Source organism: Mirounga leonina, unplaced genomic scaffold (genome assembly GCF_011800145.1).
Source record: "Mirounga leonina isolate KUSES-001 unplaced genomic scaffold, KU_Mleo_1.0 Mir_115, whole genome shotgun sequence".
NCBI classification, from domain to species: Eukaryota; Metazoa; Chordata; class Mammalia; order Carnivora; family Phocidae; genus Mirounga; species Mirounga leonina.
In genome coordinates, this window is record NW_023270268.1 from 22,903,946 (window position 1) to 22,931,442 (window position 27,497).

The 27,497-nt window shown below is 37.1% G+C and overlaps 1 protein-coding gene across 1 annotated transcript in view; it reads right to left on the reverse strand.

Moving 5' to 3' along the window:
• The window catches only part of KCNH8 (potassium voltage-gated channel subfamily H member 8), a 379,220-nt gene that overhangs the window by 106,055 nt on the left and 245,668 nt on the right, over positions 1-27,497 (reverse strand). The window contains exons 6-7 of the mRNA XM_034993931.1: positions 13,623-13,780; positions 8,042-8,249 (exon numbers count right to left, since the gene is read on the reverse strand). Of these exons, the coding sequence (XP_034849822.1) occupies positions 8,042-8,249; positions 13,623-13,780 (366 nt within the window). The remainder of the gene's footprint in view (positions 1-8,041; positions 8,250-13,622; positions 13,781-27,497) is intronic.

Consider the following 27,497-nt stretch of genomic DNA (forward strand, 5'->3'; position numbering starts at 1 on the left):
AAGAATAAACCATTTGCTCTTTATGGCAAAAGAGTAAAATCTTGCTCTGAAAACATGAAAACGTTTCTATTTTCTAGAAACCTTTATCAAAATAGAATAGAAAACATTGGCAACTCTTTTAAAACTGATGGTATTCAATTTTAGTTTCTCAGAACTACAAATAATATAAATTGTTTCTGATGATATTTAAACCACCGTGTTGTATTGCCTCAGCATTGAGGTTAATTCTTTCTCAATGGACCTCCCCAGTCCATTACTGTGTCCAAATAAATTCACAGATGTGATGAGGATTGAAAAGGGATAGGAATATGGAAAAGGATAGGAAGGACTGAGTTGTTGCTGGTTTTAGGACTGTTTATAAACCGGGAATATTAAAGTCACAGAAATCTCCAAGACTTTTTAAAACCCTGCTACTCAAAGTATGGTGGGGGGACCAGCAGCTCGGACTTCACCTGGGAACATGTTAAATGTACTGGGTCTCAGGCTCCACCTCAGACTCACTGAATTAGAATCTGTATTTTAATACAATCCTCAGGTAATTTCAGTACACATTAAAGTTTAAGATCTTGTGTTTAAAAAAAAAAAAAAAAAGCCCAGGTGTCCCTCACTAGGGTACATTTTAATGGCTGGAAACCTCCATTTTAGGCTTTTCCTCCCCTTTCTTTATTTCAGATATTCCCAAAAATGAGAATCTATAGATAAAGGTTATCTAAAAAAATTTTTTTATAATCCTTTATATAAAACCTAAAAATGTAGAGTACTAGTCAATTTTACCTTCTTAAGGAAAAAATGGTATAGTTATTGAAATAACCAGCTCACGATATTATAAGACTGGTCATTTTTTTCCCCATTGCATGAGGCTTGTAAATGCTAAGCAGTAAATAACTAGAGAGCCCTTCGAATCAATCAGCTTTTATGATATTTTATCCAATGAGGATCAGATTTAGGATTAAAATGGTCAATGAAAATTTGAAAATTATATCTCACTTAATCCTTTTCTTCCCATTCTAGATTTTTGGGTTTGTTTTTTTCCTTTTTTTTTTTTTTTTGGTCACTGGTACAGATACACTTTTAGGCATCTACAATGGATAAGCTTACTCCAGCCAAAGGATTAAAAGATAAAAAAGCTTCTCTCTATTACAGTACACTCTCATCTCTAACCTCTGTAGCAGATTATCTATTTTAAAGTTCAGCATGTCATAGCTTTAGAAATAGAGATAGCTTTGAGAAAGAATATAAGGAAGCATTTTGGCTACAACTGGGAGCTACTGACCAAGATGCAGTCTAGCGGAAGGAGCACAGTTTGGTAAGTAGAAGGCCGCTGTGACGTTCACATAAGGAGCACGGACTGTACTGCAGTAAGCAAGAAGCATTGATAATTACCACATCTCCATTTTTCAGCTAATTCCATTTGACATGATGATGTCCGAGAAGGGTATGATTCAGAGAAGCATTTTAATAAATGTTTTTGTAAGTTGTACTGTTTGTTTTTAAATGTAAGGGTAAAGATGTTATTGTAGAAGACATTCATCTTTTTTTTGGGGGGGGCTGTCTAAAATCTTATGTGAAGCAGGGAGAGATACAGGGCCCCACTTCCCACCATGGAAATGGAAAGTGGAAGTAGAAGGTGGGAAGTGGAAGGTGGGACCCCATAAGTCAGTGTCTGAGCATGTGACTAAGCTTGGCCGATTGGATTCTCCCTTCAGGGACTGTGACTCAGAGACAAACAGGTGCTTAGGACTCTCTCATAGCATCTACAAAGACAGAACCATGTCCAGGCCATGTTTGCAAAATGTCAGCAACCGTGCTTTCTGCATTGGGATATTTGCAGCTGCCTTGGATCATGTTCTTTCAGTAGTATGTTCTCTATTTCTGAGTCTGCCTGTCCTGTTGATGGATTCCTTTTCTGTTTTTGTTTGCAACCAAGAATCTTGACTGTTACAGAAATATCACCTCTTCACTAGACTTGAATAGTACTGCTATTTCAACTCTACATAGCTCACTGACGTAAGTTTGAGCAAGGAGCTGCAGTTGGAGAATAGCCCTAATTATTATAAAGAATGGAGGAGGAGGTGTAATGGTGGTGGTTATCAGCTGCAAGAACGTACTATGTACCAGACTATGTTAGGTATGTCAACTTGAGTACCTCCAATACTCAAAACCACCGAGGGTCAGTACTACCATACCCACTTTACAGACAAGAAAACCAAAGATCTTTGTATAAAAAGTCACACACTGAAGTCATCTTGGCCAAAATCACATGCCTAGTAAATCCCTGAAGCAAGATTCAAATCCAAATCTTTCTCACTTAAATCAGAACCATTACATTCTATTCAGTATCCTAAGGAGCTCCTTAAGGACTAATTCAATGTCATTAATTGAACTTTATAAGTCATTAATTGAACTTCATAAGTGATCATTAAAATAATATATCCCTACATTAATTGGGATGTACAGAAATATACATGTCTTCTCACACATTTCTAGCTGGATATTTATTGAAGACTTCTTATAGAAAACAAGTGAAGACCCCCCCAAAGAGATCATTCTGACACATGTCTGCAGCCAGAATAAAAACTTTAATTTAAAAAGCACAGTTAGGGGTGCCTGGATGGCTCAATTGGTTCAGCGTCTGACTCTTGATTTCAGCTCAGGTCAGGATCTCAGGGTACTGAGATGGAGCCCTGTGTGGGGCTCTGCACTCAGTGGGGAGCCGGCCTGAGATTCTCTCTTGCCTGCTCCCCGTGCCCCTCCCTCCCATATTCTCTTTCTCTCTCTCTCAAATAAGTAAATCTTTAAAAAATTAAAAAAATAAAATAAAAAGCACACTTAGACCCAGTTGTATTATGCCTCTTTAATGTAGTGTTAAATCTTGCCCGTGAAGCACTGTCTAAGTTCCATGAAAATTTTCTATATCCCAACAGGCTTATAGGATAGATGTTGGACTTGTCGCCTATATTATCCTGGAAGGGGAAATCTGTATGTGTGCAACTGTCAGGCTATGTGAAATTTACTAATTTTTCAGAGACTGACTCAAATATAAAGCATGGGCTTTTTTAACTTGAAGATAGGCAAAAGCATAAAATTTGTTGCCCAGCACTACAACTAAACTTAAAGGGAAATATTTTTTAAAGCAGTTCTTAATACTCTTCCCATATAAAATCATGCGTATCACTAGTCACAGTTCATGGTACTTTCCTTATTAGAAGTAACTGTCATAATAAAATGGTAATGATGGCTATAATGGCTACTATCTATTGAGAATTTACTAGGTGCCAGGCACAGTATTAAATGCTTCACATAGATTTCCTAATTTAATACTGGCAACCCTAATGAGGCAGGCACTATTATTATTGCCATTTTATAGATATTGAAAATGAAGCAGAGCAAAACATCTCCCCCTATTCCCTGGTGTTCTATATTCAAAGGATCACTGCTTGATCCTTTATGCTTCGCTGTAGCCTTAGGATGAAGTCCAAACTCTAAAGCTTAGCATGAATGGTCTTTAAAGATCCCATTCCTGACTACCTGCCTCTTTAGCTTCATCACCTTACTACCCCATTCACCCTTTATGCTGGTTCTTAGTGACCTGCTTCATGTAGCCATGTTCCTGCTCTCACTCATTCCCCTTCCTCGGCATCTGTAGAGACCAGACCTATTCATCCCTTAAAACCAGCTCATCTTGGAAAAGCCTTTGCTGATATTCTAGCTAGATCCAGCTACCTCCCCTCTATGCATGTTCCAGTTATAGAATTATCACACTGTGATACATCCATTGAGCTATTTGTCTCTGTTCTACTACTGGACTTTAAGTTCCATGACATTAAGTATGATATTAGTTTTGATAACTCGAGTGCCTTACACAGGATCAAGCAAACATGCAGTGGGCACTCAAAAAATATTTTTTGAATGAGTAACCAAATCTTAAGTGATCACCCTATGTGTTCTTCTCTCAATCTTCCTGCTTGGAAATATTTGCTAAACAGCCATTTCCTCTAGTTTCATAATATTCAAAATTATTAGGAGTCCTACACAAGGAGTTAAGGAATTTAGGTTCTTGTCCCATGACTGTCGTTTAGTAATTGAATGACCTTGAAGACGGACTCATTCAACATTTTTTTTTCACACGTTTGCCATGTACCAGGAACTATACACCACAGTGAGGATACAGCAGTGGGTACAACAGATAATAACCCCTACATCACAGAGCGTGTATAGCCTAGAGGTCTATTTCTCAGCATAAAATCAAAAAAGTTAGACTAAGGTCCTCCCAAGTCTAAAATTCCACGAAACGATAAACCACACCTTAAATTTCTTAAAATATAGTATAAAAGTGCATAAGGATATGACATAAAAATAACACCAGGCAAATCAGTTCATAACCAGCCTCTGGTATAATTAGTCCACGAGTACTAATTCTTCCTTCCAGAAATAGATATCTTATAGAGAGACAATATTACAATCTTTTTTAAAGATTAACTTTGATTTGATCTGATGCAAAATATTGGCACTCTCTCTAGCTGTAAGTAGTAGACCTGACAAGGACAAAAAGGGGGAAAAATCATTTCAAGACAATTAACAGTGATTAGAAAGAAAATTCCATTTTATTCCTTAGGAATACGAATCTGTTTTATACATTTAATGTTAGTCACAACATAAAGAACATGTTCTCTAATAAAACTTTATTTGTGTGAAGAATTTTTTAATTCATGGTAGTTGGACCAAAAAAGGTAAAACAATACTAGTGTACAAATTCCATAGTAAAAACTAAATTAGCCTGGATTCTCAGCTGCTTCATTAAAAAATTAGGTAGAAGAGGTCATAATTATTTAATTTATGTCCAAATCTCAGCTGGAGAATATTTTATTTTATTTTATTTTATTTTATTTTATTTTATTTTATTTTATTTTATTTTAAAGATTTTATTTATTTGACAGAGAGAGACACAGCAAGAGAGGGAACACAAGCAGGGGGAGTGGGAGAGGGAGAAGCAGGCCTCCCATGGAGCAGGAAGCCTGATGCGGGGCTCGATCCCAGGACCCCGGGATCATGACCTGAGCCGAAGGCAGATGCTTAATGACTGAGCCACCCGGGAGCCCCTGGAGGACATTTTATTTTATTTTATTTTATTTATTTATTTTTTAAAACTCTGTTTTGTTTTTTTTTGTTTGTTTGTTTTAGATTTTATTTATTTATTTGAGACAGAGAGAATGAGAGACAGAGAGCATGAGAGGGAGGAGGGTCAGAGGGAGAAGCAGACTCCCCGCCGAGCAGGGAGCCCGATGCGGGACTCGATCCCGGGACTCCAGGATCATGACCTGAGCTGAAGGCAGTCGCTTAACCAACTGAGCCACCCAGGCGCCCCCCTGGAGGACATTTTAAATGAACAATAATGCAAGTAATTTTAAGGGAAGGGAAAGTCCTTGTAGCCAAGCCTATAAACCCAATATTGACAGACATTATTAGCATATTACCTTCCTGATCATATTCTGAGAGGTGTTTGGACAGGAAATCTAATTCTCTAAAGATAAAAGTTGAATTATTCTTATCATAACTGGGTAAAACATATCAATTCTTTAACATGCGGTGATCACAAGATGTACTCCCTGACACACCCCTTTCCCTCAAACTTGTTGACATTGGGTTGTTGCTATTGACAGTTTATGTGGACCCTGAACTATGATAAAAAAAAAATAAGCACAGAATACTGGGTTTGTTCTTCCATTAAAGTCATAAATCATGGCAACTAAAATAGACTTTTGAGTTATATGGTGAGTTTTCTCACGTTCTAGATGAGGAAACCGAGGCCTGTAGAGGTGAACAAAATTACTGCAAATCTCACAATTGGTTAGTGGTGGAGCCATGATGAGGAGAGTTCAGTTGCCCCAACCCAATGTTTTCTTCCCATTATTGTATAATGCCAGTGCTTTCTTGGTGGGTTGACTTTCACCTCACAAGTTCCTGTTCATTACATTGAACCATAGCATCAGGTTTAAGAGTAGGAGTGGTATGGGCAATACTGAAGCAGTTTAGATGGTTGGCTTCTTTTTTTCCTGGAAAATCAATACCTCTGTGTGTTTGTGGGAAGAAAAACAAGAGCTAGTTTGTACATCTGCAGCATAACTGGTGTGTTGAAAATGAAACAAAAAGCTTTCCTCATCTAACTAAATTTGAGAGCGTGAATAAGCTGAATTTCCCCATCTGGAGACTCTCAGACTAGACAAGACTTACAAATTAATAAGAGTGTATAGGTCTGGGGCCTGAAGGAAATTAGGTCAGGCCCAGAAAGGAATCAGGTGGCTGACCACAAGTCAGAATTTTAATATGGATTCAAAACAAAGGGCAGAGATCTAATGCTATAATTCACTGAACACCATTAGGACTACACCAGAGTGTGATGAGGGAGCCTTCAGGACAAGAAAATAGAAAGGGAAACAATACTAAGGAACAGGAAATATTTTAATCCAAGTATAATCTAGACTTTGGTCCTCCTTTTGATCAACTCTTCTCTGTCCTCTCTCACTGTCTTTTCTCTCCCTGTCTTCCCTCTCTCACTCTCACATCTCATCTCACCCCATATTCTCTTTATGTAGAATATTCCTGCTTTCATGCTGCAGTTTTATTTTTCTCCCTTGACTTCATTTCTTTTTTTTTTTAAGATTTTATTTATTTATTTGAGAGAGAGAGAATAAGAGAGAGCACATGAGAGAGGGGAGGGTCAGAGGGAGAAGCAGACTCCCTGCTGAGCAGGAAGCCCGATGCGGGACTCGATGCAGGGACTCCAGGATCATGACCTGAGCCGAAGGCAGTCGCTTAACCAACTGAGCCACCCAGGTGCCCATCCCTTGACTTCATTTCTGAGAATTGAGATCCATGGCAAGACACAGAAGAAGTACTTTGATAAGGAAGATAAAACCAGTCTGAGATGAAAATTATCAGAACACATTTATTGCTTTGGTGTAGCTTAGGGTCAAAATTGAGATGTGTAGGAGCATTTTTAAGAATGTAGACAGGCGATTCATTCCCTGGAATCTGTTTTCTTAGGGTCTTCAGCTCGCTCTCCAAAGACATACTTTGAAGGCTTTGTATATGCCCTCTGGTGAGAGGGTGGCATTATGAGAGCCAAGCCAGGGATGTTCCAAATGCATTCTGCCATTAAGTGTTGGTATGAAAAGTTAGAGCATGTTTCTCTCTTGAGAATCTCTTGTGGCTTCATCCCTGTGCAAAGGTCTGAGCTTCCAAAAGTTCCAGATTGATTTTTGGAGAAAAGAAGTGAAGAATTTTCTATCAAACCAAGAAACAGATTCTTTTGATGAAATGCCAGAATAAGAGAAAAAAAAAATTCTACGTGGGGTACTATGACAATTCTCTAAAGGCAATGACTGGGAGAAGAAGGCAGGAATTTTTGGATAGAGGGTTATAGCCTTCAGAATTTCATTTTCTGTAAAGTTCTTGTGGTTAACATAAGTTTAAAAATGTGTTCCTGTGCAGAACATTTCAGATTCATTTATGCAGAATTATGTAACACTTGGAAAAATCTCCCTTAAATTCCCATGTATTATAGGGACACAAAATTCTACAAATTATATTTGTGAATATCCAGTTCCCTCTATCATCACAAATTCTCAAAGTATACGAAATGTGGAAAGTGTGTCATTATAATACACTCACTCTCTCTCTCACTGCAATGATTTGCCATAGGCCAGTTACCCAGTAATTCATTGGTACTAGCCCTGCATTGGATATGTCAGATAAGATCACACATTACTTATCTAAACACTTCTACAGCCTGGCCGGTCACTTTAAAGAACCCATTGAAATCTTAACCCATTACTCTTTAAAAAATATATAAGGATTTTCCGGAAAACTTTCTCAAAAGAAATCACGTGTATCACAGACCCCCCAACTCAGCCCCTAAAAAACATTAGACAAATCGACAGTCAGAGGACATATTTATGGACTCATCTTTCACCTCCTCCAAATTCTAGACAATCTTCCTTTTCACTTAAAAATGGAAAATGTGACAAATGTAAGCCCTTACCAACTTCCCACTTCAGAAGGCTGTTGTCTTCCCTCTCCATTTTTCCAATGACATACCAGATACACGCCATCCAGTGTGCAAGGAGCGCAAACATGGACATGAGCAGAGTCAGGACGATTGTGCTATGCTGGGAATAACGGTCCAACTTCTGCAGGAGACGCAAAAGACGCAGCAGCCGGACGGTCTTCAGGAGATGCACAAGAGACACCTGTGGGAGGAGACAGAGCAGCACAACTTGGCACACGGCTCATTCCATGCTACGACAGTTACTTTAACTTACAGCCATTCTGGAAAGTTCTTGAAATTAAATATAATCATGAGTCCAACACTATGGTCATTTTTATGACCATACCAATGCCCCTTCTCAACATATTATATCAAGAGGTGATAGAATAAAAGATGATAAGACAATTTAATTTTGAATTAATACTTATTTTCCTTAAGATTTATCTTTTTTCCTCTACTGATTTGATTGAATATAATTTTGTATATTCTGATACACAACTGAAGCACATTAGGGTTTCAGGATTGAACATCAGGGTGTCTCCACCTCTTACATACGTTTTCTTTCAATTCCACATTCCTTCCTCCATGTAAGAGTGGCCTTATAACAATAATTTGTACCCACTGAAGTAAAACTGTGTGGAGTGGTAACAAAGGTAACAGTTTTTGAAACAAACAGTGATTAGATCTATCAAACTTGTGTAAGATCTACTCACAAATACCAGTAGCACCTCCTGTCTCACGTGCTGTGCTTTCTTCTCTCTAACATCATCGATAGAGAAAACACATGTCTGAAGCTTATACATCCTGAGCCCTCTCTCAAACAGACATGCTTAGGGAACCAAAATTTAAATGGAACAAAATTTTTGAAAACTCTCCTAGGTCCTGTCTTCATATGCACTAAAACAATACACTTATAGCTAAGGGATTATTTTCCTGACTTCAGGACCCATCTGAAAAATGTGCACCTTTGGTGACCACCAGAATGGTTGATGTCGTTGTTAACAACATATGTGGTGTACTAATGCATACTCTTTCACACCTCAAAGAGCCTCAATGAGCTTTCTAAAATAGAAAAGGCAAATAAAGTATTAGCTCATATGCAAATAGAGTTTGACAAATTTTACTTGACCTTTTTTTAATTTGGGGTGTGTGTTTATGGAAGGAACCATAAATAAAGGGGAAGAAAGTGGTTTGTATGACTACACCTCAACAGACAGAATCATAAACAAGGTCAACATCTTCTGGAAATTTGCCTTTATAATTAGTCCTGGAGTCAGCTGTTGACTTCTAGTTCCTTCCTCCACTATTGATCTCCCCTTATGTCTAAGAAAATCATACCTAGAGTAGTGCCTGACACATAGTAAGTGCTCAATAAATATATGTTAGATGAATGAATGGGTAATAGAGATACAAAACACTCTACAGTCAATATAATAATAGAAATTCAATGAGAGTGCTTTCAGTTGTAATCTTGTGAATTATTCTGTACTGAAATATAATAAAATCGTAAGGTCATTTGAAGCACTTGCCAGCTAGCTGTGCTTTTATTTCTTTTTCTCATTCTTCTGTGTCAAGTTTTATTTCTTCTCCTTCACAACCAAGTGCTCATCTGTCATTTTCCAGCTCATTGTAAACCAGACGATTACATGCCAGTACTTTGCAATATCTACTTTGTAGCTTAGAGGAATTACCAGGGGTGGAGTTTATTTTATACGTAGAAGAATCCGATAGATAGATGACAGTTTTGTAGTTGAAATGAAACCTCAAACAGAAATCCCAGATGGAGAAAGCCATCTGCTGTGGACTGAATTTTGTTCCTCCAAATCTCACGTGTTGAAGCCCTATCCCTTAGTGTGATGGTAACTGGGGATGGAGCCTTTGGGAAGTGATTTGGTTTAAATGAGGTCATGAGGGTGGGGTCCTCAAGATGGGATTAGTACCCTTATAAGAAGAGCCCAGAGAATGCTCTCTCTCCCCATCTTTTCTTCCTCTCTCCCTGGCCCCCTCTCTCCTTAATCCAATGTCTCTCTCTCCCCTTACCATGTGAGAACACAGCAAGAAGACAGCTATCTACAAGCCAGGAAGAGAGCCCTCATTAAGAACCAAATTGGCTGGAACCTTGATCTTAGACTTTCCAGCCTTCAGAACTGAAAAATAAATTTCTATTGTTTAAGCCACCCAGGGAATGATATTTTGTTATAGCAGCCTGAGCAGACTAAGACACCATTGAACATAGAATATTGATATGGGCAATCTCTCCATTTTCTCTCACCAGAAAGCAGAAGTTTGAGGAAAGAATGGGGGGCTGTCCTTACATTCTGCATGGAGCACTGGGTGTTATGCACAAACAATGAATCATGGAACACTTCATCTAAAACCAATGATGTAATGTATGGGGATTAACATAAGAATAAAAAAAAATAAAAATTAAAAATAAATAAATAAATAAATAAATAAAAATAAACTTAAAAAAAAAAGAATAATAGTCATTTGGAAAGATAAGGGACACAAAACTTGGTGTCCAGGATGAGGCAGCCTTAGTGATTTTGCTGACACTTTTGAAATAAATTATACTTATTCCCATCTGAGTCAACAGCTTCTTGCTATAAAATGTGAGTTTGGGCTCTTAATGAATGAAAGAAAAAAGAAGCATATTTGATTTAGATGGAAATATATAATCTGGAAAAGGGAAAGTATTCTTTCTACTCTTGGGATGCTGTTCTGAATTTTTCACTGATAAAAATTAGAAGCAGCTTATCGGTAGGTGCAAGACAGTGATGTACTCATCAGAACCCCTTATCAAATGGCAGTTTCCCCTATTACCAGCTGGACATGATCACTCCCTGGCTATCCACTAGGGGGGAGAAAGAGAGAAAAAGAGAAAGAGAGAGAAGTTGATTAACATATACTGAGGTCTTTCTGGGTGTTTGATACTTCGCAAGGTATTTTATAGAAATGTTGCCTTTTTAGGCTGCTGAGAAACCCTGTAGCGATTTTCATGCTCATTTTGCCAATTTTGATGTTAACTTCCCCAAGGAAGTCACTCAGACGGTAAGTGATAAGACTGGGATTTATACTTTTGCCTTTTTCACTCTATCATATTTTCTGTCTCATTCACAACTTTGTCTCTCAGAGTGCCTTTCATAGTGACTTACACATAGTAAATTTTATTAAAGAAATGTGTGAGCTGTGTATAAAACATTTATCATCAGCAATTATGGGCAACGTCAAAATTAGAGCATCCAATACGTTTTTGATGGTTGTAATGCATTTTTGAATGTCATCTACAGAGATGCACTAACTGGATGTATTTTATTTATTTATTTATTTTTAAAAAAGATTTTATTTATTTATTTGACAGAGAGGGACATAGCGAGAGAGGGAACACAAGCAGGGGGAGCGAGAGAGGGAGAAGCAGGCTTCCCGCTGAGCAGGAAGCCCAATGTGGGGCTCGATACCAGGACCCTGGGTTCATGACCTGAGCCGAAGGCAGATGCTTAATGACTGAGCCACCCACGCGCCCCTAACTGGATGTATTTTAAATCTGGAAAGCCAACATCTGTGTTTGCTTATTTATCTGTTTCTTCCACCCGCCCTTTTTTTGGTAAGTCTGTGCAGTATAAAAACTTTTCCTCATAACCAATGTTTTCCTGGGGAGTAAATATAATACATTAAACAAGATTTTCTGTTCAAATAGAATATTTCATCTTGACTAATTTATTTGCGGGCATAGAAAATTTATGCACCAATTTGTTAATGATCATATGCTCACTCCTGTGAGAAGCAGAAAAATTATTACTGAGAAGAGAAATTCCTTTATTCCTTCCTCTTTTTCTTTCTAACACAGATGTTGATCTATAACTTGCATTCTTTATAAAATTTTCATGACAGATTTCACAAGACAGAAGGAGGAAAGGGAGCAAGAACGCAGTAAAAGTGTGCAAGTATTTAAAATTCATCAAAATATGAGAATTGGACTTTTTCAAAAATCCTTTGTGTTAATTTTAGACAATGAGGATGTTAATGATATATACGCATGTTATGTATCTTAAAATTGTATATATTTTATAAATAATATATAACAGATATTTTAAATAATTCTATTTGTTCAGTGCCCAAAGAGAAATGGAACATAAAAAAATATTATTAGTATTTAGTAGCAAAGCAGTAAGTTAATTTAGAGCACAGTCTATTGAACACCGTTTATTTAACAATTCTCCAGGAGAATGTGGAAAATTTTTCTTAGCATTTTGTGAATTATATATTTCTTTTGAAATTTTTTTTGTTGCAGTCTTGCAAAAGCCTTGTTTTAAGTCATTATGCTTTCATTATAGTACACTTATCTAGTCAAATTCAATTTTAAAAAGCACTTTAAGAAGCTTGGATAACAATTCAATGTGGCACTGATTGAGATTATATACTAAATTTTTCCCCAGAGGTTTCCTTTCAGTTGACTTATAAACCTCTTAAAGATGTTGACACTCTCAACTTTCCATCTTAAAAAAAAAAATAGAAAGAAAAAGAAAAGAAAAATACTATTATATAGGTAATTAACAAATGCACAAATCTGTACTAAATAGGCAGAATTACAGTTCAATCTTCATTCTGAAGTCAATAAGGACTGTATTTGAAAAACACTGATCACTTTAATATTGAAAACTGTACTTTTAAATTCTTGATAGAGAATCTCAAGGGGTTGTTGACTGAGTAAGAAATATGTTTAATTTCAACTAATGTTTAATCAATTTTTGCCTATAATTGGTTCCTCTAGCAGCAAATTGCATTACTGACCCCAAAATGCTATTATACCTCCCTAAAAGTCTCTCTATGTATAAGGGAGCACTTAATGCTTTTAAGAACAATTGTTTAATAGTAAAAATAGCTACTACCACAAGTGGACATATTTGCTTTGCATGAGGAGGCATAAGGTTTTATAAAGGTTTTCCATGAAGAAAGTGGAGAAGTTACAATTCTAGAGAAAATTTAAAAATCCAACAGAGCTCTCAAGCTCATGGTCACTGTGTCATTTAGGTTTCTGCCCCACCCAACATTTTTACAAGAACTTCTAAGAAGTGGTTGAATTCTTTTATTTTAATTTCAGTATTTTTCTGTGTCTTGATTGGTCTTTTGTTTGTTTTGCCGGTGAATAATGAAATACTCAAGGGATAGAGAGTAAAAGTCATAAAACTGGAAGAAATCTTAAACTCTCAACTGAACTTCGGAGGCAAATATCTGCTTAAGTAACACAAAGTAATGCTTGCATTCCCGCAGATGGTTTCCTAACCAAAGGATTTGTTCTGAGTCAGTATTGATGATAAACTCAGGCTTTTGGTATATCCCAGTCTAGGTACTTAAATAACTCAAACAGGTAATGCAAATTTCAAAAGGAACTAACTTCCTCAAGTGGACAATCTGTGGCCTCCGTACCATTGGCCACTTTGGTGTCTTTATTCAGGAGGGCACAAAGTCCTGGATGCATAAATTGTCACAAACACTTAAAACCTGAACATGTGGAAAATAAACACAGGGTTAAAAATAACCTTCAAGGTCATGTGGAAGAGTCCTCTTTACTCACCACTGTGACGTTGAAAGCATACAGGAGATCAAAAGGCAGGGCAGCGATTAAATCAATGATGAACCAGGTTGTGACGTAGTGGATGCAAATTGATCTTGCTTCAAAGATAACTTGGCCAGACTTGCTAACATAGGTTGTTCGGAAATTTAAAATAATATCTGCTTGAGAAAAAAAGATAAGAGAAAGAGAAGAAAGAAACAGAGAGAAGAAAAGGAGGAAAGACAAGGAAAAAAGGAAGGATGGAGGTAAGCAGGCATGCAGGCAGGGAGGAAGGGGGAGGAAGAAAATTGCATAAAATTAAAAAAATCAGACAAACGGTAACCTCTTAATGTATTTCAGACTGATAATACCTGAAATACTCTTCTTGACAGATCCAGCTCAATTCAACAAACAGGTATTGAAGAAGGGTGAAGAAAATAATATTCTCTGAGCACTTAATACATTCCAGACATTGGGACACATGTTAGCATAATTAAAACGAGTAAAAATAGCAATAACAACAATAGTCATCAGTTACTAAATGCTCACTGCGTACTAGGCATTGTCCTAAGAACTTAGCATAGGTTATCTCACTTAATCCTCAGAACATGGTCTTAAGTAGACAGTATTACCTCCATGTTAAAGAGGCAAAAACTAAGTCTTAATGAGGAAAAGTAACACATCCACGATCATAATGTTAACAGTGGCAAAGATGATTTTGAGCACAGATATAATTTCTACTCTGTATTCTTTTTTTAATAAAATTCTACTTTATTTCATGAGCTAAGTTTTATTAATCTCTGCGGGCACAGAACTCATCTCTGCCCTAAAGGCACTTATATTAACAAAATACCAGAAGATTCTTGTTTGGATTTCTAGGTTAAGTTTCCCCATTCCATTTTCACGGATGATGTAATCATTTCCCTACATCATTCTTTTGTTATATTTTTATTTTATATTTTATTATTTATTGAGCTTTTTACAAAATATGAGGCCCTCCTGAGCACTGGTCAAATGACAGCCAGAACCACAAAGATCATCTTAGGCTCACTCCTGCTATCTATGAATAAACATCTCAGAGTCTGTTATACTAGTCCCTGGGTTAAATATTATTAAAGCACTGGAAAAGATTACCTTTTCCTTAGTTTGTTTTAGAGTTGAGCACAACCAGGCCATAGGGAATTTCGGGATTGCTTCATACATGTAAGGGGGATAATGGATGAGTATTTTATGGGCTGGTGAATTCAATAGAACATACTTCTCCGTGGAACTTTGGTCTTGGAAGTGAATGTGGGAAGTAAATATGCCAGTCAAAGAGAATAGGAATTGAGGGAGTTATGAAGCAAATGCAAAGCTCTGAGTTACATGGTTATTGAATGAATTGGAATACTCTTTACAGTTAATTTAAACCTTTGAAAATTAGCAGAATAGGGTTGTGTGAGGATAAAAATTTGGTATCATCATCACGATGATGATGGCAGTGATAGGACATACAATAATGTGCACTTGGCATGTCATTTTTACTTTTCACTTCATGTTCATACTTGTGGTACACAGAATTCACTCTCATATGATCTCCTCCCCTTAAGTGGGGGTGGAACCTGTGAGCATGATAAGATATCATGCCATGATCATGTTGTAGTATATGGCTAACGGGAGAGTCACCTAGGTGGCCTGACTTGATCAGGTAAGCCCTGTCCAAGCAAATTTTCTTCAGCTGGTGGTAAGGGATTGGAAGCCAGTGAGACACATTCTTCCTTGCCCGGAAGAAAGCAACGGCCACAATGTGGAAAGGATCACGTGGCAGGGAAGGGCGGGCAGTCTCCAGTTGCTGAGAGTGGCCCCTTGCTGACATCTATCATGAAATGGGGACTTCCATCCTGAGGAAATGCATTCTTCCAATAGCCACATGAGTTTGCAAGTGGATCTTAGGCTCCAGAAAGAAACACACTTTAGTTGGCACCTGGATTTCAGCCTTATGAAGCTCTGAGCAGAGCTTCCAGCTAGGCCAGACCTATCCGACCTATAGAAACTGAGATAATAGTTGTTTTAAGTTGCCAAGTTTGTGGCAATTGGCTCTGCAGCACTAGAAAAATGAATACAACATAGGAACTATGACAAGACAGATTACTATTACATTATTATAGATAACACACATGCAGTTAGCATGAGTCCGGTACTCTTCTGGGCCCTGTATAATCATAATCTCATGGACTCCTTACAACAATGCTAAGAGGTAGACAGTTTTATTATGCTCTTTTACAGATGAGGAAACTGAGGCACAAAGGAACTGAAGTGACTTGTCCAGGGTCACACAAATGATGAAACTGAAGCATAGGATTAAACTCCTCAGCTAGTTAGTCAAAGAACAAGACCCAAATCCAAGTCTCCTAATTTCCAATTCAGCACTTTGGCTTTTGGTACCTTCACAGAGGCCAGTCACCTCCCAAGTCTGGAAGCAAGTTCTACATGACTTAAAAAGCAAACAATAAACTTTTCTAGTCTACTGTGAATGATCCAACTTTTTAAAATGGCATTATTAAAAGTCACATTTTTGTCAAAAAAATAAAAAATATTGAAATAGTTCTATTGCTAATATTGAGAATCTGAAACGAAGAAGCAGTGGCTAAACCATTCACAAAAGATGAAAACAATCCCAAGGTGATTTTTGCTGCAAAGTAAAAGTGTTATCACGGCCAAGTTGCAAAGCATCATGGCCACCAAGAAGGAACAGAACACAGTGGAATGCCATCAGGCTGTTATGGTAGCATGTGAACTTCCCATTCTTTCTCTTAACTTTCTGGGTTCATGTATTTCCTTATCAGGAAGCCAATTTAATGGGTCAGGCCACCAGCTGTTGAAATAAAGCAGGGATTTCAACTTCCTGCTTTCCAAAAGAAAACTCAGATTAGGCATTTAGGTTTTCTTTCTTTCTTTTTTTTTTTTTTTAAGATTTTATTCATTTATTTGACTGAGACAGAGACAGCGAGAGCAGGAACACAAGCAGCGGGGAGTGGGAGAGGGAGAAGTAGGCCTCCCGCAGAGCAGGGAGCCTGACTCAGGACTCGATCCCAGGACCCTGGGATCACGACCTAAGCCGAAGGCAGACGCTTAACAACTGAGCCATCCAGGCGTCCCTAGGCATTTAGGTTTTCATCTTATGAGTGAGAAATCCAGAGTTGTTTACCAAACCCTTCCGGTGATCTGTGGTTTCCATAACACAGGCAAATTCATTATAAGATTGGAGGGACAGAATCCAATTCCGTAAGTCTGCAAGTTCATTATAAGATTGGAGGGACAGAATCACTAAATTCTCCTCCCGAAACCAACATTACACAATATGTTAACTAAACAGAATTTAAATAAAGATTTGAAAAAAAAAGGAAAAGAAAAAGATTGGAGGGACAAATTCCTTGCATATTTACTAACTGATCACCCGTTCTACAAATTTCACAGAAAATCCCCTGCCACCATCCACATTCCTGGGGCACTCCCATGAATGGAGGAATGAATAAAATGACTGGCCTTTGGTTGATTGATGCAGCAAACATTTTTAAAGCTGTGTAGTAAATTATGTGTTTGACTAAAAAATAAAAGAGGTGCAGACTTCTGAATAGAAAAGACATTTTCTTGGATGAGTCATTACAGAATATCAGTTTAGAAAGCTTTTAAAAAATAATTTGTTACTCATTTGAGTTAATTGGGTGAACAGAAGATATGCTAATTTCAGGTTTTAAAAAGAAGTAATTATAAGACTTTTATACACAAATAGTGATAATAGTTAAAGAATATAAAAGTGATTATTTTTAAATCTATGGATACAAATCTATTTTTGAAATACATGAATACATTAGGCTTATTTTCAGGGAGAAAAAAACTACATATATATCATATTCTAAGATTTCCAGGATAATGGTCTTATTGTTGTGCAAAACTGTAGGTTTATTCCATGGTTAGTATTATTTTTGGAAAGCTCATTTCTAAGAAACCTACTTTTGTCATATGCATAAAAATAGACATAATCCTGGTGTATTGTGATTTACAAAAACTTTCTCACATTCATGAGTTTGTGTAACAATACCAACTCTCTCAGGTGTACTATTTTATGACTCAGGAGATTTAAGAACCTTGTTTAAAGCCATGGAGAGAGTAAGCAACAGAGGACAGGGCATCTATTGACACTTGATCCCATTTTCTTTCCATTATCTTCAAGATTACCACACTTCCCAATATATTTTAGAGGGAATAACAATAGGTCGGTGCAGTGAAATGCATTTCTGATCATAGCCCTTGGGTCAGACACGGCATCAGCACCACCCAGGTAAAAGAATGTCACAGAAGTGACATAGGAGTCACAGAATTGAATGTAAGGTAATGAACTGTCTTTGATTCTGTCTAGGCACAACAGGGAACACTCTGTTTTCTCTCCACTGATCAGAATGTGGTATCTGTGTTCGAGAACCAAGGGAACACGATGCTTATAAACATCCGCTTAAATGGGAGGGCAGAGATGGTTATGCAAGTTCTCTAAGAATGAGGGAAGCACAGAATAAAATAAGATTCTCATGAGGAAGAAAAGAGCCTTCCTTCCAGAGCTGGTGTCCCTTCTAAGAGAATCACAGCAGCAAAGCGGAGCTTGGCAAACGTTGGCTACAGCTGCTCCTCCCCCCTGTGCCTGTCTCACTTCCTCTAAAGGCTGTGTATCTTTGGCAATTAAATCAGTGACTCATTCAAAAGTTACAGGAAGAATGTGGTCTCCTCCAGGCAGTCCACAATCTACCTGAAAGGCAACAGTATGGTTTCTATTTTGAGAAATCCGGAAAGCATAAGTATAATGTTTCTTGACATATGTTGGAAAATACATGAAAGCATACTACCATGAAAGACTATGGACTCTGAGAAACAAACTGAAGGTTCTAGAGGGGAGGGGGTGGGGGGATCGGTTAGCCTGGTGATGGGTATTTTTTTTTTTTTAAGATTTTATTTATTTATTTGCGAGAGAGAGAATGAGAGACAGAGAGCACGAGAGGGAGGAGGGTCAGAGGGAGAAGCAGACTCCCCGCTGAGCAGGGAGCCCGATGCGGGACTTGATCCCGCGACTCCAGGATCATGACCTGAGCCGAAGGCAGTCGCTTAACCGACTGAGCCACCCAGGCGCCCTGGTGATGGGTATTAAAGAGGGCACATACTGCATGGAACACTGGGTGTTATACGCAAACAATGAATCATGGAACACTACATCAAAAACTAATGATGTAATGTATGGTGATTAACATATAATAAAATTTAAAATATAAGAAAAAAGAAAGCATACTTATTATTATCCAAATTTCTTTGTGTAATCTTTCTCATTAATTCTGTTTATCATCAACATGCACAATTGTCCATAAATACACACACACACACACACACAGTTCGAACCAGGAAAAGTATTCTAAAAACCATAACAAATTAATTTATAAGAATTTACTGCCTCAAAACCTTGCTGTCTCATGTGCTTGTATGTACATACATAATCCCTTGTAACACATGGTGCTGGTATCATGTGTAATGAGTAAATAAGCAGGGCAATAGAGAATCATCATATCTACTCTATGTGGTTTATAGAATTTCCAAAAAATTGGTCATAACATATACTACCAAAATGAGGCAAAATATAATTAAATTCTCTGACGATTCAGATAGCACTTAATTATTTTCAGGATAATCAATTTGCCTTGTTGTATTTCAGTTTTACATAAGCATGATTCAAATAAAGACAAATAATAGAGAGCTAACTGTGTACATGTTCTGTTTTCATATTGTTAAGACCTCCAAAAATAAGTATTTCATTTCACTCCCACACTAAACAGCTATGTATGTGGACTAAAAAGCAGGAAGGTTAAACCCATTTTTTTTTCTAGTTTGATTTCTTTGAGAACTATATAATTAGAAAGTAAAAGAAAAAAAGGGTGAATTTGATATGGCACAAATTAATAGATTTTTTTTCTTTATTAGTATGTAAGCCAGTTGGGAAATAATTTAAAAATCATATTGGCTTACTTGTTAAGAAGTAAATTAAAATATAATGATGTTCATGAGAGCATATGCATCACATACAAATAATTAATATCTTCATTTAGCCATTTCTTTAAAAATTAATCAATGTAGTACAGCGTGGGTGGAAGGCTATTTAACTAAACCAGCTGCCGACTCATATTCTAAAGATACCAAGTCTTTTTTCATTGCTGATGAGGCACTCTGAACACAGTATGATGTCACAGCAAATTGAGCTAAAGGTGTGGGAAATTGAATAACCGAGAGCTAATTAATGAAGAAGTTTGAGGGACTAACAATCCTAAGAATGTAATTGATTGTCTATGTTAGTGGATGAGATTTTCATACCACTCCATCCTTGCTCATCTTGTCAGCATTTGTTCCTCTTGCTTACTTTATTTTTTAAAATTTTTTTATTATTATTTTTTATTATGTTAATCCCCATACATTACATCATTAGTTTTTGATGTAGTGTTCCATGACTCATTGTTTGCGTATAACACCCAGTGCTCCATGCAGAACGTGCCCTCCTCAATACCCACCACCAGGCTAACCCATCCTCCCACCCCCTCCCCTCTAGAACCCTCAGTTTGTTTTTCAGAGTCCATCGTCTTTCATGGTTCGTCTAGCCCTCCGATTTCCCCCGCTTCATTCTTCCCCTCCCGCTACCTTCTTCTTCTTCTTCTTCTTTTTTTTCTTAACATATATTGCATTATTTGTTTCAGAGGCTTGCTTACTTTAAATGAGAGCTCTATGATAAAGAAAAGGCAGCAGACTCTGAGAAATAGCATTTAAGAGCAATCGCCTGAAGAAGGCGGCAAGCAGGTGCATCAAGGGGTGATTGATGCTGGTATTGACTTCTGGTTTGTACCAGTGTGGCCTGTGTTATCATGGTGGACCCGTACATTGGTTTTGACCTTCGATATCAACATCACATGGACCTACGTAGTAGGGAAGGGACCTAAAAGTCACTATAACTTGAAGTAAACTTTTGCCAACTTAAATCTCCACCCGTTTTTTATACAGACTGCTCCCATTCTTTATTGAAAGGGCTAAAGTATAGCTATCTCTTTCAGCTTTGCAACATCCTTAAGCACTATAAAAATAACCCTACTGATGACCTGTTGTGCTCTTTGCCCCACGCAGGGCCCTTGGCACTTAAAGATGGACAAAACGTGCAAAAAATGATGCCTTGTCTCATAGCCACAGACTCTGATTTTATTATCTGGTATCATTCCACCTTTTGGTGCATAAGGAAGCCCCATCTGTGAATATGCTGCCAGGTCAAGAGAGATAGCACATGCTCCCAATGTATCTCTATTAAACCCCCCACTTACTGTCTATAAACTATTTTATTATATTGATTTTGTACATTGTTTTCATTTTATTGTATAAGTTAACATGTAAAAAGACTTCTGCATAACATGCACATTGATATGTGTAAAAACTACCAATTTGGGGTCCCTATAAATTATTCAACTTTGTTTCAGTGATACATAGCTCTAAATTAGATATTTAACTTTAGAATTACCAGATCATTTTTAATAATAATTTGATGATTAAACATAAACCTACTTTAAGACGATGATTCATGCATATGCCACTTAATTATAGAAATCCCTTTGGCATGCTTATTCTGTCTATAGTTATACTGAACAGGTGGTAAACTTTCCAAATTTAAGTACAATAGAAAATATAAGGACTGTCATATCTATAAATATCCAGTCATGAAATTTTTTAAAAACCCTAAACGCTGAAGTCTACTAATTTCATATGAAGTACATATTGCTTATTCAAGTAATAAAACTTAGAATTGATGAAAACTGAGATAGATTAAAAAATGTATTGATACAATTAATGTTTGCCCCAAAGTGAAATCCAACATATATATCCTCATTAGAAAGAAAAACGTTAGATTAAATAAGGTCTTTTATGGTTATTACACTTTAATTAGGACTTTCATGATCATTTTCATATTTGAGGAAAATAGTGCCCTTAGTATTTATGGCAGTCTTCAGTGCTGCTTACCAAGAATTCCTGGCTCTCTACCTCCTGGTAGGATTATATTTTATGATTATATTTCCCCACCACCTGAAGAGATTGTGTGTCTCACTTAGGCTAAAATTACAAGAGCAGAAGTAGCCTGAAACACTCTGGGCAAAATTTTGCGAGCTAATGTGCAATTCCTCACATTTTCTTCTCCCTGCCTTGATGATCATGGGAACATGTGGCAAGATGGAGTCTCTGTCAGCCTAGGTTTCTGACTGACTCCAGTGGACAGAACTCACAGCTGACCCACAATGGACACATAGCGTGAGGGAGACATAAACCATTTTGTGTTATATCCCACTGAGATTTTGAGGCTACCACAGCCCATCCTGACAAATACGTATTCCTAAGAGGCTGTAGAGCAGAGTGGCTAACAGTGAGTATCTGGAATCACACTTCTTGGGTTATAACCCATTGAGCAGCATTAGCTGCTACTGTCGTTATCAGTATTAGTAATATTACTAGTAGTAATACTACTACCATTCTGTAGGATTCAAAACTGAGAAACAGGGACAATGAATGACTTACCTAAAGTTGCCTAAGAAATTCATACTGTTACTTTTATTGTTACTTTATAGATCTGATACACATAATATATGGTGCTAACATGACAATAAAATTATAAAAACAATGAGTATAATAATAGATAGCATTTTTAAGGTCTTCCTACCTGATAGGGTTTGTTTTAAATGCTTTTTTTTTAAGACTTTATTTATTTATTTGACAGAGAGAGACACAGCGAGAGAGGGAACACAAGCAGGGGGAGTAGGAGAGGGAGAAGCAGGCTTCCTGCGGAGGAGGGAGCCCTATGCCGAACTTGATCCCAGGACCCTGGGAATCATGACCTGAGCCGAAGGCAGACGCTTAACGACTGAGCCACCCAGGTGCCCCTTAAGTGCTTTATATATATATTACCTATTTTGATCCTTACATGGTCACTATGAATTAGGTCTTATGTCCATTTAGTGATAGAGTACAGGCTCAGAATTAATTAGCTCATGGTTACCCAATTAAAAAATGGGAGAGCTGGAATTTATACTTAGAGTCTGCCTGTATACAACCACAAAGCATTTTTTATTATAATTCTTCACCTTCTTGCAGTTTAGGAAGAGAATTCTTCTGGTGAGATCTATGAACTACCTTTTGAAATTTAGGTACTTTTTAGAGTCATAAGAAGATAATATGTAGTATTTGACTATAGATTGCTATATATAACATTATTCAGCATCTTTAAAACTTCTGTTTTTTTATTTCTTCAAATTTTTATTTAAATTCTACTTAGTCAACACACAGTGAAATATTGGTTTCAGGATTAGAATTCAGTGGTTCATCACTTATATATAACATCCAGTGCTCATCACAACAACTGCCCTCTTTAATACCCATCATCCATCTACCCAACCCCCACCCACCTCCCTTCATCAACCCTTGGTTTGTTCTCTGTCTTTAAGAGTCTCTTAGGGTTTTTTTCCCTCTCTCCTCCAGCTTGCCCCATATGTTCATCCTTTTTGTTTCTTAAATTCCACATATGAGTAAGATGATATGATATTTGTCCTTCTCTGACTTATTTCGCATAGCATAATACATTCTAGCTCCATCCACATCATTGCAAATGGCAAGATTTCATTCTTTTGGATGGCTGTATATAAACTACATCTTCTTTATCCATTCATCAGTCGATGGACATTTGGGTTTCTTTCCATAGTTTGGTTATTGTTGATAATGCTGCTATAAACATCAGGGAGCATGTACCCCTTTGAATCTGTATTTTTGTATCCTTTGGGTAAATACCTAGTAGGACCATTGCTGAATTGTAGGGTAGTCCTATTTCTAATTTTTTGAGGAAGCTCCATACTGTTCTCTAGATTGGCTGCACTAAATTGCATTCCCACCAACATTTCAAAAGGGTTCCCCTTTCTCTGCATCCTTGTCAACACCTGTTGTTTATTGTGCTGTTAATTTTAACCATTCTGACTGGTGTGAGGTGGTACCTCATCATGGTTTTGATTTGCATTTCCCTGATAATGAGTGATGTTGAACATGTGTCTGTTAGCCATCTGGATGTCTTCTTTGGAAGTGTCTATTCATGTCTTCTGCCCATTTCTTAACTGGATTATTTGTTTTGGGGGTGTTGCATTTGGTAAGTTCTTTATACATTTTGGATACTAACCCTTTATCAGATATGTCATTCCCAATATGTCATCTCCCATTCCTTAGGCTGCTTTTTAGCTTTGTTGATTGTTTCCTTTGCTGTGCAGAAGCTTTATATCTTGATGAAGTCCCAATAGTTCATTTTTGCTTTGGTTTCCCTTGTCTCTGGAGATGTATCTAAGAAGAAGGTGCTATGGCTGATGTCAAAGAGGTTGCTGCCTGTGTTTTCCTCTAGGATTTTGATGGTTTCCTGTCTCACATTGAGGCCTTTCAACCATTTGGAGTCTATTTTTGTGTGTGGTGTAAGGAAACGGTCCAGTTTCATTCTTCTGCAAGTGGCTGTCCAATTTTCCCAACACCATTTGTTGAAGAGACTGTCTTTTTTCTATTGGATATTCTTTCCTGCTTTGTCGAAGATTAGTTGATCATATAGCTGTGGGTTCATTTCTGGGTTTTCTGCTCTGTTCTATTGATCTCTGCGTCTGCTTTTGTGCCAGTACCATACTGTCTTGATAACTACAGCTTTGTAATATAGCTTGAAATCCAGATTCGTGATGCCTCTCTCTTTGCTTTTTCAGGGTTGCTTTGGCTGCTCAGGGTCTTTTAAGTGGTGCCATACAAATTTTAGGATAGTTTGTTCTAGCTCTGTGAAAAATGCTGGTGGTATTTTAATAGGGATTTCATGAAATGTGTAAATTGCTTTGGTCAGTACAGACATTTTAACAAAGTTTCTTCTTCCAATCCATGAACATGGAAATGTTTTTCCATTTCTTTGTGTCCTTTTAAATTTCTTTCATAAGCGTTCTATAGTTTTCAGAGTACAGATCTTTTACCTCTTTGGTTAGGTTTTTTCCCTAGGTATCTTATGGTTTTTGTTGCAATTGTAAATGGGATTGATTCCTTGATTTGTTTTTCTGCTACTTCATTATTGGTGTATAGAAATGCAACAGATTTCTGTACATTGATTTTATATCCTGTGACTTTGCTGAATTCACGTATTAGTTTGAGCAATTTTTTCGTGGAGTCTTTTGGGTTTTCTGCATAGAGTATCATGTTATCTGCAAATAGTGAAAGTTTGACTTCTTCCTTTGATGACTTGGATACCTTTTATTTCTTTTTTGTTGTCTGATTGCTGAGGCATAGACTTCTGGTATTATGTTAAATAGTAATGGTGAGAGTGGACATCCCTATCTTGTACCTGACCACAGAGGAAAAGCTCTCAGTTTTTCCCCATTGAGAATGATATTAGCTGTGGGTCTTTCATATATGGCCTTTATGATGTTGAGGTATACTTTTTATCAAAAATTGATGATGTATTTTTTCAAGTGTTTTTTTCTGTATCTATTGAGAGGATCATATGGTTCTTATCCTTTCTTTTGTTAATATGGTGTATCACGTTGATTGATTTGCAAATATTGAACCACCCCTGCAGCCCAGAAATAAATCCCACTTAATCATAGTGAGTAATTCTTTTAATGTACTGTTGGATTTGATTTGTTAGAACCTTGCTGAGAATATTTGCACCCATGTTCTCAGGGATATTGGCCTGTGATTCTTTTTAGTGGGTTCTTTGTCTGGTTTTGGAATCAAGGTAATGCTGGCCTCATAGAAGGAGTTTGGAAGTTTTTTTTCCATTTCTATTTTTGGAAAAATTTGAGAAGGATATGTATTAACTCTTCCTTTAATATCTGGTAGAATTCCCCTTCTTTGTTGGGAGATTTTTGATTACTGATTCAATTTCTTTGCTGGTTATGGGTCTCTTCAAATTTTCTGTTTCTTTTTATTTCATTTTTGGTAGTTAGTATGTTTCTAAGAATTTGTCCATTTCTTCCAGATTGCCCAGTTTGTTGGCATATAATTTTTCATAATATTCCCTTATGAGTATTTGTATTTCTGGGGTGTTGGTGTGTTCTCTCCTCTTTCATTTGTGATTTTATTTATTTGGACCTTTCTTTTTCTTTTTGAGAAGTTTGGCTAGGAGTTTATCAATTTTATAAATTATTTCAAAGAACCAGCTCCTGGGTTCATTGATCTGTTCTACTGACTTTTGTTTGTTTGTTTGTTTCTATATCATTTATTTTCCTCTAGTCTATATTACTTCCCTTTTTCTACTGGCTATAGGCTTTATTTGCTATTCCTTTTCTAGCTCCTTTAGGCATAAGGTTAGGTTGTATATTTGAGACTTTTCTTGCCTCTTGAGGTAGGTCTTTTACAATATACTTCCTTCTTAGGACTGCCTTTGCTGCATCCCAAAAGTTTTGGACTGTCATGTTTTCATTTTCATTTGCTTCAATGTACTTTTTTATTTCTTCTTTAATTTCCTGGTTAACCCATTTATTCTTTAGTAGGATGTTCTTTAATCTTAATGTATTTGTGGTCTTTCTGATTTTTTTCTTGTAGTTGACTTCAAGTTTCATAGTGTTGTGGTTGGAAAATATACATGGTATGATCTCAATCTTTTTGTACTTGGGGAGGGCTGATTTGTGACCCAGTATGTGATCTATTCTAGAGAATGTTCCATGTGCACTTGAAAAGAATGTGTATTCTGCTGCTTTAGGATGAAATGTTCTGAATGTATCTGTTAATTAATCTGGCCAGTGTGTCATTCAAAGCCATTGTTTCCTTGTTGATTTTCTGCTTCAATGATCTGTCCATTGCCATAAGTGGGGTGTTAAAGTCCCCTACTATTATTGTAGTATTATTATTAATGAGTTTCTTTATGTTTGTTATTAACTGATTTATATATTTGTGTACTCCCAAGTTGGGGGCATAAATATTTACAATTGTTAGATCTTCTGGATGGATAGACCCCTTAATTATAATACAATGTCCTTCATCTCTTCTTTCAGTCTCTGTTTTAAAATCTAGTTTGTCTGATATAAGGATTGCCACCTCAGCTTTCTTTCGATGTTGATTAGCATAATAGATGGTTCTCCATCCCCTCACTTTCAATTTGCAGGTGTCTTTAGGTCTAAAATGAGTCTCTTGTAGGCAGCATATAGATGGGTCTTGTTTTTTAATCCATTCTGATACCCTATGTCTTTTGTTTGGAGCATTTAGTCCATTTACATTCATAGTGATTACTGAAAGGCATGAATTCAGTGCCATTGCGTTACCTATAAAGTTGGAGTTTCTGGTGGTGTTCTCTGTTCCTTTCTAGTGTTTGCTGCATTTGGTCTTTCCCCCTGCCACTGAAAGAGTCCCCCTTAATATTTCTTGCAGGGCTGGTTTAGTGGTCAGGAACTCCTTCAGTGTTTGTTTACCTGGGAAACTCTTCTCTCTCCTATTCTGAATGACAGCCTTGCCAGATAGAGTATTCTTGGCTGCATATTTTTCCCATTCAGTACAATGAATATATCCTGCCATCTCTTCTTGCCTGCCAAGTTTCTGTGGACAGATCTGCTGCAGACCTGATCTGTCTTCCCTTGTAGGTTAAAGACTTTTTTTCCATTGCTGCTTTTACGAGTCTTTCCTTGTCTGTGTATTTTGTGAATTTGACTATGATGTGCCTTGACAATGGTTGGCTTTTGTAGAATTTAATGGGAGTTCTCTATGCTTCTTGGGTTTTGATATCTGTGTTCTTCCCCAGATTAGGGACAATTTCAGCTATAATTTGCTCAAATAAGCCTTCTGCCCCATTTTCTCTCTCTTCATCTTCTG